General features: G+C 41.1%; 1 protein-coding gene across 1 annotated transcript in view; it reads right to left on the reverse strand.

Annotated features, from left to right (window-relative positions):
* Window positions 1-1,314: 1,314 nt before the first annotated feature.
* Window positions 1,315-16,906, reverse strand: part of LOC139738363 (steroid 17-alpha-hydroxylase/17,20 lyase-like) — a 33,820-nt gene continuing 18,228 nt past the window's right edge. Inside the window, exons 2-9 of the mRNA XM_071649001.1 lie at window positions 14,192-14,365; window positions 13,632-13,725; window positions 10,595-10,753; window positions 10,070-10,281; window positions 5,332-5,454; window positions 4,067-4,306; window positions 3,639-3,737; window positions 1,315-2,202 (exon numbers count right to left, since the gene is read on the reverse strand). Coding sequence (XP_071505102.1) covers window positions 1,943-2,202; window positions 3,639-3,737; window positions 4,067-4,306; window positions 5,332-5,454; window positions 10,070-10,281; window positions 10,595-10,753; window positions 13,632-13,725; window positions 14,192-14,365 — 1,361 coding nt within the window. The 3' untranslated portion in view covers window positions 1,315-1,942. The remainder of the gene's footprint in view (window positions 2,203-3,638; window positions 3,738-4,066; window positions 4,307-5,331; window positions 5,455-10,069; window positions 10,282-10,594; window positions 10,754-13,631; window positions 13,726-14,191; window positions 14,366-16,906) is intronic.

The following is a 16,906-nucleotide window of genomic DNA, read 5'->3' on the forward strand; positions in this document are numbered from 1 at the left end:
CAAAGCTAATCAAGGAAGTGGGTTCAGAATAACTAATGATTCAGCGCAGCTGTACAGCTGTGCTGATGAAATAAAGTATACATTTATCATCTATGGGAATGATGACATGGGAATTTGTTATGGATGGGTTAGACACACTACCCCATTACCACTCAAAGAAAAAAAGTTTCACCTTGAAAAAAAAAAGAATACAGTGAGCGAACATTTCGTTTTTATTTCGTCATCCACAAAATTATAAACGATAAAAGTATACTTAAAAGAAAGTTCAAGGGATGGTACAGCTTCGATTAAATGGGGCGTCTGATTTTAAACGCTTATCGATGATGATTTTCTTTTTTTTTTATAATGAGAAACCTCTTATGAAATATGAAAGAACATATAGTTCCAAGAGGAATTTAAAGTTTATTTGATGAAAATCGGTTTTGAAATGTCCAAAACAAAGCGATCCTAATAAAAGGTGGGACCCATCTTTCATTCCGATCTCTTGATTTAATTTGTTTTTTGATATCTCAGCCATTTCAAAACTGATCTTTATCAAATAAATTTTTAATTCCTCTAGAATTGTATGCTCTTTAACATTTGGTAGAGTGGTTTCTAAGTATCTCGCAAAAAGTTAAAAGCTGAATCGTCACATCAACCAATACTATACTATCTCTTACTGTTCAAATTTTGACATCTGGGGGGCATTTCATGAAGGAACTTGTCGGATAAAATATCTGACAAGTCAACTATATCTGACAAGTTTTGAGAAATTCTTTAGTCTGATTGGCTGATTTCTCTGAAGTTGTCGGATATAATTGACTTGTTGGACATTTTATCCGACAAGTTCCTTCATGAAACGCCTCCCAGATCTCAGGAATTTGATTCTGTTCTTGAGCCCGTGTGTCATATTTTACCACTATCATGACTATGAAACAGATCATTTTGATTGCTATACAATGTATTCAACAAAGTTACGATTTTCACTGTAATATTACAAGTGCTGGAGGTTTCTATTACTCTTAACGTTCATAATCATACTAAGGACGATTGATGACGGTTAATATGGTGATTTCATTCGCACAATCTTAATTTGGATTAAAAATGTGCTTGTGCTAGTATCTACACTCGGCATGCTAGAATAAGATTGTCGTCAATCTCTTTTTATACCACCTCTCAATTTCTATAGATATCAAATGTATTAAAAGCGTATTGTGGTCAATATCATACCTGCAGCACTTGGTAAAAAGCAATCTATTTTTTTTTTGTCATACATCAGAAACTCATAAGATTCATGTAAACAACTTACTACTTATGACAACGCACTGATATACTTTGATGATATTGACAAGAAAATGAAATTTTCAGCATGCATTGAACACCTATCAAATTGTCATGTTAATCATGTTTGCTACATATTTAGTAAGTAACGACAATGAATTTGAATGAAATCACGATTCTACGTGATTACGCTAGCGCTCCTTTTAAGTGTCAGTAATAGGGCAAGCTGGAATACAAAGCTATGCCACCATGCTATAAAGACAACTTGTCATCTTCTCTTCTCTCTAATTCATCATCCTCAACTTTCTCTAGCCACATTCTTTCTGCCTTCCTTTCTCAATGTCTTCCCTATCCAGTACCTTCCTCAGTATTTCCACTCTGATGGGTATCAGATTGCAACTTATAATGCATTGATTCTATACTATGAACTTTTTATTGTTAGCGTTGTATGCGACTATTTTCTCTCTTTTTATTTGTCATCGAGACCGCTTTTTGGGACCCGCGCACATGAAGTTTTATGATAACGCTATTACGCAAACATGATATTAAACAAGTTAAACGCCCTTCGAATCTTTGAAAGTGGCAAGCAAAGATACAAGAAAAATCAATCGCGTTCATGGCTACATTTTTTAATGTGCTCAAAATCAATCTGTTTTTCTCAAGACAAGTGACATTATGATGTTTATTTCCTCCTCTCGCTGATCACAATTTCGTATGGTTTCAGAAGACGCCCGGCAGCTGTCTTTGGGATGAGGCTGATAAGGCTCTCACTCTCCTTGCCCGGTACCTTGGAGAAGGTGTAGTTCTGGAGGAACCAGGAGAAGATGAGGAAGAGGTCGGCCTTAGCAACCGCCTCACCGAGACAGCTACGGCGACCCGCTCCGAAGGGCATGAAGCTGGGAGGGTGCTGGCGGACTGTGCCGGCCTCGTCTAAGAAATGTTCTGGTAGCGAGTAGAAAAACACACTAGAATGTTGGTTGGCCAGAAAATAATGACAGTTCTACTTTTTAATCAGACTGAATGAATGTTTCAATACTCTCTAAAAACAATCGAGTGAAAATATTCACTCTTAAAAGAGTGAATACAAAAAAGAGTGAATTTCGAGTGAAATTGGAGTGAATTTTGAGTGAAAATGTTCATTTTCACTCATTTTGGAGTGACGTCAGGGATCACTCCAAAATCTTCGAGTGATCCCTGACGTCACTCCAAAATGAGTGAAAATGAGCATTTTCACTAATTTTCACTCAAAATTCACTCCAATTTCACTCGAAATTCACTCTTTTTTGTATTCACTCTTTTTAGAGTGAAAATTTTCACTCGATTTTTTTTAGAGAGTACATACTATTTAGTTAACATATTCCTACGAATCCTAAAGTAGACCCACCCATGAGTTGGGCCAAGTGACGCAGTGCCATGACGTGACAGAAAATGACATCTGTTTATACGTGACGAGCCATGTCACGGCTAGACTTTCTCAACTATTCCCGGGGGCTATTCCTTTAGTCGAGGGTATTCTCTCATGCATATAGTAATTCTAGACTCGTGGGACATCTCGGTACAACTAGGCCCACCTTATCTATTGGTATAATACTGTATTGGAGCTTCCTATCTACTGATATAATATTCTGTATTGGAGATAGTGAGAAACATCCGTGCAGTTATGCTAAAAAATGTCCTGAATGCCATACAGACGAGGGGTCCGTTTTATGAAGTCATCACATAAAAGTCTTTACATAAATCTCAGAATGGCCAAAGTCCCTCATATGTAGCAATGAGAAACTTTCAAAGAGAAGTTAAAGGCATACAATCGTGGCGAGTGGTCTGTGCGGCACGGAGACGAACGCAACACGCGGCCTCCCCCATTCTGTATCAAATGTAGTGACCCCAAATGAGAATAGCGCTGGCTCAATGGGTCAGCGAACAACACTCTAGACTACAAGAGCTCTGTGCTACAAATCTCCTAACCCAAAATGGCTGTCCGAGCGAGCCACGAGAGCTTCCGAATGGACGCACACTCTCAGTGCGCATACGCATGAAGAGAGGCCAAAAGAGCCACGCGTCGTCTGGCCTCTCTCCTCCAATCACCGCAGCTCGCGGTGACAATGTTTGTGTATGATGCGTACACACACACGCACACACACACACACGTGTCTCAGTGGCAGCATTGTCCCACACGTTTATGGATATAGCACCGAGTCTGGCATTGCGCAATTGCATGCACAAACTTCTGTCGTTCGCAGTTTACGTTCCATAAGGGATGACTATCGTATGCCTTTAAATCCATTTCATGAATTTCTTTTTAAGTGTGCCATTTGAGCAAACATTTTGTCATAAGACTTTCATGTCATGGACCCCAAGTTTTTAACAGGATTGCCTACCTGGCTTGAAGGAATCTGGGTCATCCCATTCCTGGGGCTCAAAGTGCATCGAATGAATGTTGATTATCACAATAGCTCCTTTTGGGATGATGCAGTCACCTAGTTCAAGTAATCAATGAAAATACATCACTGTCCTTATCTCTATAAAGTCGTAACCTCGACTATTTAAAAAATAAAATTTAACAATTACGAGGTTTCACTTTCATAGGACACGACCGTTACATCCCGTGACGAAATTCCGAAATTTAAATGATTCCATTTCAGAAATGTCTTGGATGTTATGGAAATACATTACGCCATACATTATACTCAATCCACGAAAGAATCGAGTTTCATCATTGGTTTGCCGCTGAGCAGATTAATTCAGTAATTGCGTGACTGACGCAGGAACTAATGTGAATTTTACGTGCCTTTCGATCGATACTCACTTATCTTGGTATCGCACATGGTCGAATGTGGCAACGCGATAGGAGCGATTGTGCTGTACCGCATCACCTCATACAAAGTGGCCTCGGTGTACGGCAGAGTCCCGCGGTCCTCAATGGTTGGCACACGATCACGGCCGACCACGGAGTCGATCTCCGCCTGGACTTTCTTCTGAATCGCGGGGTTCTCGGACATCAAGGCAAATGCCCAGTACAATGTGTCAACGCTAGTCTGCGTTCCAGCTGGTAGCATAAGACAGATATATATATATATATATATATATATATATATATATATATATAGAGAGAGAGAGAGAGAGAGAGAGACTGTAATGTCTTGCTTTCCAAGGAGCCATGTAATTTTGCTTGAGTTGCGCATAACTAAGTTCACAAATTTCAAGGCTGGAAATCGTTGTTAGTGAGCTTACCTGAATGTTGCCGCTTAATAGTGGGACGAATTAAACCCTCTACATGTATTTGTATATACAGGACAGATTTTTTTAACAGGATGCTTGTATTTCAATGGGGGTGTAAATCAAACCAAAACAAACAAAATTGAAATGAGTGAATGAGAATAATCTATATCAAATTTTGGTGTTATATCGAACGATCAGAGGGAAAGCTACAATTGCCATAATGATGGAGAAGCAAAATTGGAAAACCTCTTCAGGTAAGCACCCGTCTTATCACCCATGACATGTAATAATTAGTGTTTGAGCACTAATATAGTTAAGATTACACGGACAGTACAAATACAAGTAATGAATTGCATCGTATATTCATCTATTCGGATATATGCATAGGATCTCAGATACCATTATGGATACTGTTAAAAAACAACTGAATCACGCACACAAAAAAAAAAACCTGTGATATATAAATTGCAGCAGGTCAAACTCGTCGTATTCGAGGCTAGTGAGATGTATGTGCATAGCTCCATAAGACCATAATCTTAAAATACTTGTATTTGTATTCTCGGGAAACTATACAAACTGATTTTCATTTCGGTGTGGAATGCGAGTGGTGTCAGATCTCATCAGATATTGATAAATCTTATGTACAGAGAACTTTTAGGTATTCAAGAATATTCATTCATATATTGAAATTACTGACATAACCTGAAGCATACTTCCATGAGTCAATAGCGTAAAGAGGTCACACATGTTTGTAATTTTTAATTTGGCGATTTAAAGAAATGGAAGAGAAAATATTTTAAAAGGGATGACAATATCGAACCAGATCATAAAAGATCTGTCGGATATGTTTACCACCAAAGATATCCGATATAGTCTGTAGAATGTGTTCATCGGTCAGTTTGTCCACGTTCTCCCCTTCTCGCTTGGCGTCTTCTTGGGCCTTCAGCAGCATGCTGTAGAAATCACTGATGTTGTCTGGAAAACGGATACCAATGGAATGAATCTTACTTAGTACTTTATTATCATGTCAATTTTGCAATGAATGTGCTCAGTCTAGAACACAGCAATAACGATGTTCTTGACTTCTCACCTTTGAAAGTAAATGAACAGACACATCAGGTAGTAGGTCTACATCTAAAAATGACTGCCTACCTTCGACAGGTATTGAGTGAACTGCGATTGAAATGGAATTTTGTCCGCTCCTTTCCATTTGAATTTCGCAAAAAATTGCATCTTAATGAAATCTTCACGTTCCTTTCCGCTTTCCCCTTCTATCTGATAGCGGGAAGCCAGGCTTTCTTTCATCAGCTCTCTCTTTCTCCCTCTCTCTCTCTCTCTCTCTTTCTGAAAATATGGATATACGTTGACTTCTCTTTATACATGGCAGCCGTCGGGGCCGTGGGGGCTCGGGCCCCCACACTTTTTGTGCACCATACAAAGGAATACATAAGGTGTCATCACTTTGGGCCCCCACACTTTTTTTTTACCCAGAAGTACGTAAGTAAAAAAGAAATAGATAGAGATCTTGAAGTATGGCGGCGGTAAGGTTATGTTCTTTCTCTGAAGACCTTTTTTTTTTTTTTTTTTTTTTTGCTCGTCAAGTGAAAACACTCGGAAATAAAAGGGGAGAGAAGAATGAGCTGAGGACCCTTTTTTTTCTTTCTTGTCAGCTCATGAAACCCGGAAGTGGGCCCCCACACTTTTGAAAACGCTGCGCCGGCCCTGCGCCGGCCTTTTGTTATGTCAAAAATATGCCACGGCAGCATAGTGAGGATTAAAAAAGAGAATAGTATATAGCCGTTATATGGTCGTAATATTAGAACGCAACCAACATTTTGACATCTCGTGAAACGAGGAGGTTGTCCGTATAATTGGGACGGGATGTTTCCCGGAATCTTTCACCCTCTATTTTCAGTTTTTTCATGTTCTGCCCTGTTTTGTGCAGTTTCAACACGTTTTGTCAGGTTTTCATGACAAGCTAGGGTGTTTGATAGCCGCGTTTTCGTGTTCAATATTTAGTGTTTGAAGTCTCAAGATACAATCATTGCTTTTGCATGGATCTTTATGGGAGTGTTCTTTTATACCGTGGGCACAACCTTTCTCCAAAGCTGCCGGTTCTCCACGTGACATCTATAGAAACCTTGTCAAAACGTGAAAAAAAAGATCTTGATCACAACGTGAATATTTTGAGGGATCCCATCAGAACGTGACGGGCACAGCACCCGAGGGAACTTACTGGCATCCGTGGTAGAGCACGGGCTTCCGGGAGTCGGCATCCTCTTTCCCGCACTAACTGTCACAGATACCGGGACTGACAGTGAGAAGTGATGTGCAGAGAAAGACCTAATGCTAGAGTCACACACGGCCGGGTCACAAAACGGATTTTATCCGGGAGAAAATGAGCCGGAATGGTCCCGGAATTGAGGGTAGTTAATTTTGCTACAGTCACACACGCCCGGATTTGAACCGGGTCTATATGGAATTATAACCGTATCGACCCGGTTCGATCCGTAGAGATCCGTATTGATCCGTATCGAACGGTATAACAATCCGCTTTTGAAATCCCTTAATGAATCCTTTTCGACCCCTATCGACCCGTGTCAACTCGCTTCGACCCGAACCGACCCGGATGTAAACCTTGTCGGGATCCGTTGCATTGAAGGCAATGTGGCACACGGCAAGGGTCCATACGGTTTTACGCTGAGGGTTGCAGCGAGTCGACGCGAGTCAATGCGGTTCGAACCGGGTTAATTTGGATATCAATACAGAATTGAATCCGTGAGACAAATTTGAACATGACCAAACATTTTTCACCGCCGTATCGTAGCCCCTGGAATCCATCAGGAATTGACACAGGTTACGATTCGGGTCAAAGCGGGTCTCTACGGCTCGAACCGGGTCGATAGGGTTTTAATTCCTTATGGACCAGGTACGAAATCCGGCCAAGTGTGACTCTAGCATAAAGCTTCGTTTACACCATGTCCCGGGGGCCACGGCAGCCCCATTTGCCCGAAACGTAGGGGTAGATGGGACATTCTCCTGCTTTCCGCCCTTCGCATAATTCTAGTCCAGGGGTGGTATTCTTAGAATCTTCCTAAGTTTCTTCAGAAGCCAGAAAGCTAGGAAGTGCCTTGGAAAAACAGAATTTTTTTTTTTTTTTTCAAATGATAGAATTTATTGATTTCTCGAAGCAACATAATTTTACAGAGGATAAATGAATTACAAAGTTATTACTTCAACACAAAAACATTTCTTTGATACAAACAATTTAAACACATATCTGTGTTTTTATACTTTTTTTTCAAATATTTAAATATCTTCTTACTAAAAAACATACTATAAAGGGTCGTACATGCGAGAATGCGAAAATAGGATAAAATAACTTTTGGCAGTCCGAAAGCCCGCCCAGGCCCGCCCGACATGGCGACGACGAGTGCACATTGAATAACTTCCACAGGACCATTGCAATTGACTACACACAGCCCCGCCGCCGTACACAAGTGTAACACTTGAGCACAGCGACAGGGCCACGCACAGCCACATTGCAATGTACAGCTAATAAAAGGAAATTCGTAAATACTAATAGGCCCCATGGACAGAAAATCTAGAAATTAGCATACAAAATTCACCCGCCGTCCCCACGCTCTGGCAGGCCCCCAGCGGACTTCCGGCAAGCCATTGGAACGCCAAGGATGCACCCTGCCCGAAAGTATGTACAGTGTATACATTTACATTACACACGCCACACCTAGGTAGGCTCCTAGAAAGCCACCGGGTTGCCATACCCTGCCCGAAAGCATGCATAAATAAAATTACATCATAACAACGTTAAAAGAAACTCGCGGGTACATAGACCTTTAAACTATTTTCATGCATACCTCCCCGGCAAAGGTTGCTCCAGGCAACCCGTAAACACGTCAATATCCACCTGACGTTGCAACAACTAAATGTATGCAAGGTGGATTCCAAGTATGGAATTATTTTCTACAAACAAAATCGAATGTTACCAGTTTCCGAGAGAAAATACCTCCATATATTTGACTACGAACCAAATGAAAGTGTTGCATCAGCCCCATCCTTGAATCATCAAGAAACATGAAATACACTGTAACGAAACAACATCAGACAGTTCAAATAAGTTGAACATGTCTCCATTTATCTAAAAACACAGTGATTTTACCTTGTTTTAGATATATAATTTCTTCAATTTCATAATAATGTTTCAAAGCTTTTTGAAATAACGCCAAAGATAATGTACCGTTCTTACATCTTGTGGCGAATATGTAATATTTGGCATATAAAAAAACAGAATTCAATGTAGTGAAAGGACCATTTAAGATTCCAAATATGAAATCGTTAAATGTGAGAATAACTTCATCTTTCAAAACTTGTCTTTGGAACTCTCTCAAAAAACGTTGAGTATAAGGGCACAAAAACAGAATTGGTATTCTGAATTTTCTTCCTAGGAACTTCTTAATGCAAATTAGGTCATTCTTATCCCCTCACATGTCCTTTCTTAAGCCAATTCGAAATGTCGTATCATTTAAGGAACCAACCAAAAACAATCGCATATTTCTTATGACGTATAGGTTTGAATACACGTGTGCGCGGCATGTCCCCTTTCTCATGCCCATTTCGTGCATCAAAGTACCTGTTGCGGGCAGTGAATGGCATGCGCCTATCATGTTTGCAGCTTGCTATATCTTAACAACGTACTTAGGACAGGGGTTGGGTTTTTCTGAATATCTTCCTAAAATTCTTTCCCAAGAGCATTCTAGAATACCAACTTCTTCCGTAGTCAGAAATTTGCATATCTCATCCTCATTTGCACGTCTTCCCAAGTTTCTTCCTAAATTTCGGAAAAAAAGTTAGGAAGATGCGTAGGAAGAAACCTATGAAGATTTTCAGAATACCACTCAGGAAAAAATCCTGACTTTAATAGGAAGAAATTTCTTCCTAGGAAGGATTGCAAGATACCACCCTTGTTCGTTCCAGTTCTCGCCCCGGTGAACATAATAGGCCTAGCTATCAGTCGCTGTTCTCACGGTGTCTGGTCAAGCTAGACTATCAATGTTTTCCGTCTCCAAGTATTGTTACGGCCTATTACGTGCCGTTGTGTTTCGTTGGGTTCACCCCGTTTTATCACGGCATACAAGATTCCTCATTAGCACCGGGACTGCCGTGGCAATTTTTTTGACAGTTTGTAAATCTGACACGGCATCCACGGTAATCACGTTTGTTTATCCCGTTTCACCACGTTGTTTCACGTCCATCCCATTTTCTCCACGGTGGCCTGAAACGTGGCTGCCGTGGCTGCCGGAAACATGGTGTAGACGCAGATTAACAAACTTGAATACGGGAAAATGGCAAAATCTCATGCATCCCGCGCTCTACCTTGCGAACAAGCGGGACAGCATACATTATGTGCACGGAGTGACCAAGGAGTTACTATAGGCCGCCCTCCTTGGCATGCAGGGCCTACCTCTTTGGTACTGTATATCGAAGCAGAAGCAGAATGGGAGACAATGTAATAATGTACGCTCTGTGCTTTTGTGCGATAGTAACAATCGCCTGTATCAAGAAAGCTTACCAGGGTCGTAGGTTTTCTGTCTGTGTTGCGCCAGTTCAGATTTAATGAACTTCTCCATCCCAGCCTTGAAATCTTTGATCATCCGTAGCCCGCTGGTAGGGACGCACTTGGCCCATGAGAAGAAGTCGGCTGCAAGACCGAGACCGAACTTATTGTTGAATTCGTCATTCAGCTGCATCCATTGCTTCACCCTGGGGTCATGAAGGGCGTAGCTAGATAGAGAGAGGGATATACTAGGTTTAATTATAGAAACAAAAACAAAAATCATGTGGTAAAGGAGTAAACGTCCTGGCGACGCTTAAGTAGGGCTGGGTAGAGGGTATAGGGATTTAAATCTTGCGCGAAGAGGATGAAGGTCCCGCTTCCCTAGAAACGTCTCAAAAAAATCTCTAGGAGCAAGTGTACTTTATATCAAATTCCATTGATGTGTGTCAACACACACATCATTGCTTGTGTTTATGTGCTCATTTTGTATGTTTTCCTGAGATCACCTGATGCTCATGCCGTGTGTAATACAATGTGTACCTCTTTCCAAAGCACATCTGTGAGAGGACATTGGACATGATCAGGGTAAGGAGGAGTCGAGGGTCGATCGGCTTCCCATCATTCTCGGCTAGCTCCTTCTCCACCTTCGGGTACACGCTGGAGATCAGCTTTTGCACGGGCTTGCCGGTTGCAAAGTGCCTTGAAAATAGAATAGAAAAAAATGAACAATATTGTGACAGAAAGCAAAAATGATGTGAGTACTTAATAATCATGATATTGGTAGAACTGCTACTACTTTTGAAATGAAATCTCATGTTATATCAATGGTAACTGTAGAAATGTACACATTTACAAGTATGCAAACACACTGTTACCAGTAAATAGGCAATAAACTGCACACAACTGACAGGAATGTCAAATACACGTATGCACACAAAAAGTGACCATTATTTGTCTTAGATGTGTGCTCACACATGCATATCTACATTCATTATTCTCATTTTCATAAAGAACTTAGTCGATAATTGAAGATACGCCCATGCCAAATCATTTTCCTCAAAACGATTTTGTCAGAAAATTACGCCATATTCATTAGCACGTGGGGAAGTTATGTTTTGTTGTGTATATACAATATACACTGTATAGCTTCAGATATACACACATAAGCCCCTTTAACATTTTCACGGATCACATCACGGATGACCACGGATCGTCGATCCGGGATCATTCGTACTGTTTCCGGCATGACCGTGTTGACTCCGTGAAGTCATCCGGCATTATCCGTGATCATCCGGCACGTCCGCGGAAAAAAATTAAGGGGCTTAAAGCCCCTTTTACACTTTCACGGATTGCTCACGGATGACCACGGATCGTCGTCCGTGGTGTTCCGGCATGCAAAATATCGATTTTCATCTCAATGACGGTATGAACACGATCCCAACTGGGTGTTTACACGGACAAGTACGGAGGCTACACGGACAGACAAGGAATGAACGCGGACCACAGCGGAAACGATACGGAGGCAACACGGATATCAAGGAAGAGCACGGATGCAACTGGGTCCCTTCACAGTCATTACACGGATATCCCTAAAATGTTGACAGATGACATTTGCTTTTGCTTTTGATACTTTATCATTCTCGGGCGACATGCCTACAGAGCTAAATATAACAAGCACACTAGAAAACTGCCGCAGCGTACATACTTCTCTGCTTGTCGACACCATTAAGGCATATCTCTTTGTTTCAAACTCTCATTTTTCTGGAAAATCAAGACATAAACAAAGCAAAACAAAACAAATCAAAACACACACAAAGAAGAAAAACAGCAAGGAGGTATGTGTGGGTCACTTAAGCTTCTCCGGCGACCACTATACGAACAGTATGAGGGGTTGATGGCTGTACTGATGGGAGAAGATGTGAGCAAATTTCACGGACTTTATGAGCTTGTACTGGCAAAATACACGAACATTCATCCCGGGTGGCGCTGATGCTAATACGGACGTCCCGATGTCTTCACGGATTGTCGTAGAATGAGTACGGAGGCAACACGGAGTAGCCGATGCCTACGAGGAAGGAATACGGAGGCAGCACGGAGTACACGGTGCCAACAAGGAAGAGTTTGTATTGATTTTCATCCTTGATGTCCGGGATGAAAAATTAAGCAAGCTTAATTTTTTCCGCGGACATGCCGGATGATCAAGGATAATGCCGGATGACTTCACGGAGTTAATACGGTCATGCCGGAAACAGTACGGATGATCCCGGATCGATGATCCGTGGTCATTCGTGATGCGATCCGTGAAAGTGTAAAAGGGGCTTTAATTTTTCATCCCGGACATCACGGATGAAAATCGATACAAAATCTTCCTTGTTGGCACCGTCTACTTCGTGTTGCCTCCGTATTCCTTCCTTGTAGGCACCGGCTACTCCGTGTTGCCTCCGTACTCATTCCGGGACAATCCATGAAGACATCGGGACGTCCGTATTAGCATCGGCTCCATCCGGGATGGGAAATTCGTGTATAATGCCAATACAAGTTCATGAAGTCCATTAAATCTGCTTTCATCTTCCTCCATCAGAACAGCAAGCAACCTCTCATACTCCGTTCTTATAATGGTGGCCTGAACAGCTTCAGTCACCCACACACATTTCCTTGACGTTGTTTTCTTTTGTGTGCGTTTTGATTTGTTTGTTTTGCTTTGCTATGTTTATGTGATGATGTTCCCGCAAAATGAGAGTTTGCAACAAAGAGATTTACCTGACGTCGAACAGCCGAGGCATATGCGGGCTGCTGTAAATTTTCGATGTGCTTGTTATTAGCTCTGCTATGGAGGCATGTTGCCCGAGAACGATAAAGTATCAAAAGCAAAAGTAAGTGTCTTCTGTCAACATTTTAGGGATATCCGTGAAAAGACCACGAAGGGACCCAGTTGCATCCGTGCTCTTCCTTGATATGGCCGTGTTAGCACCGTATCATTTTCGCTGTGGTTCGCGTTTGTTCCTTCACTGTAAAAACATCGGTGTTAGATTTAACACCAGCTGGTGTTACTGTGGTGTAAATCTTTTTTGACATTTTTTCAAAAATTTAGTATTTTAATGTAAAATTCTTGATCGTCTTGTTTAAATTAAAAATCAACAAGAAGTGCTGTTACTAAGAAACTCTTCAAAAAACAGTTTTATATTTGGAAATGACACCCGGAGGTGTTAATTTAACACCATAAATGAGCACCGAAAATTTTACACCAGCTCGGTGTTCACTATTTAACACCGGACTTTTTGCAGTGTTGTCTGTCCGTGTAGGCACCGTACTTATCCATGTAGCCTCCGTACTTGTCCGTGTAGACATCCATTTGGCATCGTATCTACACCGGCATTGAGAGGAAAATCGATATTTTGCATGCCGGAACACCACGGATGACGATCCGTGGTCATCCGTGAAGCAATCCGTGAAAGTGTAAAAGGGGCTATAGGAACAATTTTGGGTGTTTGGGAGAAATAATTTGAGGTTCACCTCAAAATGCCTTTGAGCCTGGACAGAGTAGCCTACTAGTAAACAGTCAATCGTCCTTACATACCTGAGTGCCGTGTGTGCTAGTTTCCGATGAAGCTTCCACGTGTCAGAGTAAGTACTGAAGATAATGTCCTTAAATCCATCCGTATAGAGCTCAGCTGCCATGAAATGTAAACAAGCACAAACAAACACACACAAAACTCCGTATGTTAAGAGACTATATTTGCAGGAGAATTATATTCTTGATAGCCACAAATCACGGAAACGGTAACAAAATAATTATGATTAAACAACATCGACGATAGCACTAGTTGTACGAAAAATTAATGAAATAAGTATTACGATCAAATTAATGATTATTGATTACTCTCTTTTTTTTTGGTTCAAAAGTCCTTACATAAACAAATATCAATTTCCGTGTTTAGAGTTTAATAGAGCACAAACTGACTTTTCTTAATCACAAGTAGTATACATTGTAGGACATTAATATGGGTTTCCAGTTTGACAAGTCAAGTAGCAATTATGCTTTAACAGCACGGTACATGTAATGCACAACAAGCTAATAACCAAACTGTCCACGTCTAACATTTTAAAGATTTTTCAGCAAACAGCAACTGTTCATACCTGAGTAGAAATCAGGGCGTCCTGCGAACTCCACATCCTGCTTTATCACAGCTTCCTTTATGAGGTCTTTGCGATTTAAGACCACCATCCATCGCTGTCCCATCTTGAGGCCAAAGATGTCACCGTACTTCTTGGCCCATTTACCAAACACTACCTCTGGGCTGTCAGTCATGTCTTAGAAACAGGAGAGATGGAAAAACTAAGATGTTATGAACCCAGTGTATGATACACATTTATGGATATCCGGCTATAATCACTCATCAGTCAAAAAACAAAACAAAACGAAACAAAACAAAAACAGAACCTTTTCAAAAAGTTTACATAACTATCGTTATCATATTATACAGGCTATATAGTAAATTGCGTTTATCATTACTTGTTCATTTTAGTTCAATTCATTTTATTACCGCCTGTATGTAATTTTGAAATGTGTTTGTCTGTGTAGCCATGTACGCCACTTCATTCATGAACATTTTCTATTTTACGGACGATCAATAAATTGAATAAATGAAATGAAATTGATATACACACATGAAGGTCCTACATAATGCAAACAGAATTCCGAATAAGGCTATAGAATACAAGTACCACGATAGAAAGCAAAAAAAAAAAAAAAGAACAGAAGAGAGAGAGAGAGAGAGAGAGAGAGGGAGGGAGAGAGAAGACGAAATGGGGCAGCTGAGGCAAAATATCTACACTCTTAAAGGTATTAGCCCACATTTGCAAACCCACGAAAATCAAAACTGCATAAAACAGGTCCAATATGACTTCAAGTACAAGTTATAACAGTAACATACCTCACCTGTTGCTCTTTGTCTATACCATTCGATGAAAGAGAGAAAATCATCGTTTTAAAATCAATTTTCAAACCGGGTCAACCCGACCCAAAATCGAATTACGAGCGCGGGCTAGCTACGTACATTAACTTACACATGTATCGCATGCATGTAGTACGTACGTGGACCGGAGCTAGCGAGCGTTATACGCATGCATACGGTGCATTTTCATTTATTTTTATGAAAGTAATGGACCAATTGGAACGAAATTTTGCGCAGGTGTTACTGCAATCATACCCAAACTCCATGCTAACTATGAGACCAATTGCTGCAGGTTTACAAATGTGGGCTAGTACCTTTAAAGCCCCTGTTTCACTATGCCGTTCTCGCCATGATTTGACAATTTTCTCAGATAGGGAAGGATCGGGTAAAACATGAGTCGATGTGGACACAGCTTGATGTTAGAATGCTCTAAGAACGCTCTATTTACGACTTACACGTGCTTGCTACGCTCTTACTACGATGATCGGAAATGAGACATTACAATCTCTGCCGCTGCAGTTACGCTTTAGAATGATGTAACTAGCTGTCAGTGCGATATTGCCGATGTTATCCGATCTCTGAACACTGTATACGCTCTGAACAATTTATTCGATCTTATCACCCTGTCGATTCCTCCGTCCAGAGAGCTGAAAAGTGCCCGATGCACCCTGATTCGGCTGCCGGTTCTCAGTCAGTCAGCTTATTAGCATGCAGAACCAAACAGATATACTATGGACCTCGGAGAGGCTCCTCAGCTCACGGTTCTTCTGCAGCAATTCATTATTACTCAAACACGTGCTGATCTTTCCAAAGCTTTTTTTTTTCTTTATTCCTAGCTTGCTTTTATAGTCCGTCTTCTTTCAGTTGTGGATGATTTCATATCCTTCAAAATTCTACCATGTCCTCTTCTTCGACCGTCCTCTGTTAGCATCACCATGTGGGTAGCTGCTTCGCTGCTTTTTTGTCTTTTTTGTCTTCATCTCTTAATGTCTCTTCTTCTACTTCTTCTTCTTCGATAATTTGCACTCCTTCTTCTTCATATTCTGCCTCGACAGGTGCAGCGACAACGTCCTCCTCCTTCTCCTCAACAGTCTTGCCTCTCAATCTCTTTGATCTTTTCTGGCAGACATTTTGGCTGCGAATTTTCCAGCGAATCGGCTGCGTCCCTTCTAGAGCGGTGAGAGCGCAAGACGTGCGTACGTGATTGAGTCTGGGAAACCGTAGGAACAGCGTAGCTAAAGCAGAAACAGCGTAGCTAGGGTGGAAACGGCGTAACTACAGCGGGAAGGAAGCGTACTGAGAGCGTTGTAGGAACAGGCCTTGATTCTATACGAGAGTAGAGAACGTAGTGACAGCGACGTTAAAGCGGGAAGGTCGTGGTTTGATCAGCGAAGAGCGGCGCAGCGGCGGGACCACGTCGATGTCTAGTTTACTTCCCGTTCTTGTGTCGATGTTACGCTCATCCCGTGGTGTTTACACTGTCACTACGCTATTTGACAGAATTTTTTGAATTTTTAATTTGAGCCCTATAGAGTATACATGTAATACACACAAGCCAATGGAAAGTATTCACCTCATACAAGCTCTGCTGGTTTATGTTGATCTATTCTGTCAACTCCCTCCCTTCCCCCTTCTCTATAACTCTGCTTAACTACACTCTGTTTTCTTTTATGAACTTGTGATACTAGATGTTAGTATTTGAATTCATAAATAAGAAAGCAGTCATCACACAGTTTTAATGATTGTGGTATCTTAATGTATTTCTTTGTTTTAGCCACCATTAAAACATGGTTCAAACTACATAAAGTTAACCTGTTTGATAAATCAAAGCCTTTTACAGTTCTTTGTGTACAATAAGGTGATGGTGATTCTCCCTCATGCAAGGATAACTGCAAGT

The sequence above is a fragment of the Diadema antillarum genome, unplaced genomic scaffold (assembly GCF_040938485.1).
Source record: "Diadema antillarum isolate AM-2024a unplaced genomic scaffold, OU_Dant_1.0 seq00000738_RagTag, whole genome shotgun sequence".
In the NCBI taxonomy this organism is placed as follows: Eukaryota; Metazoa; Echinodermata; class Echinoidea; order Diadematoida; family Diadematidae; genus Diadema; species Diadema antillarum.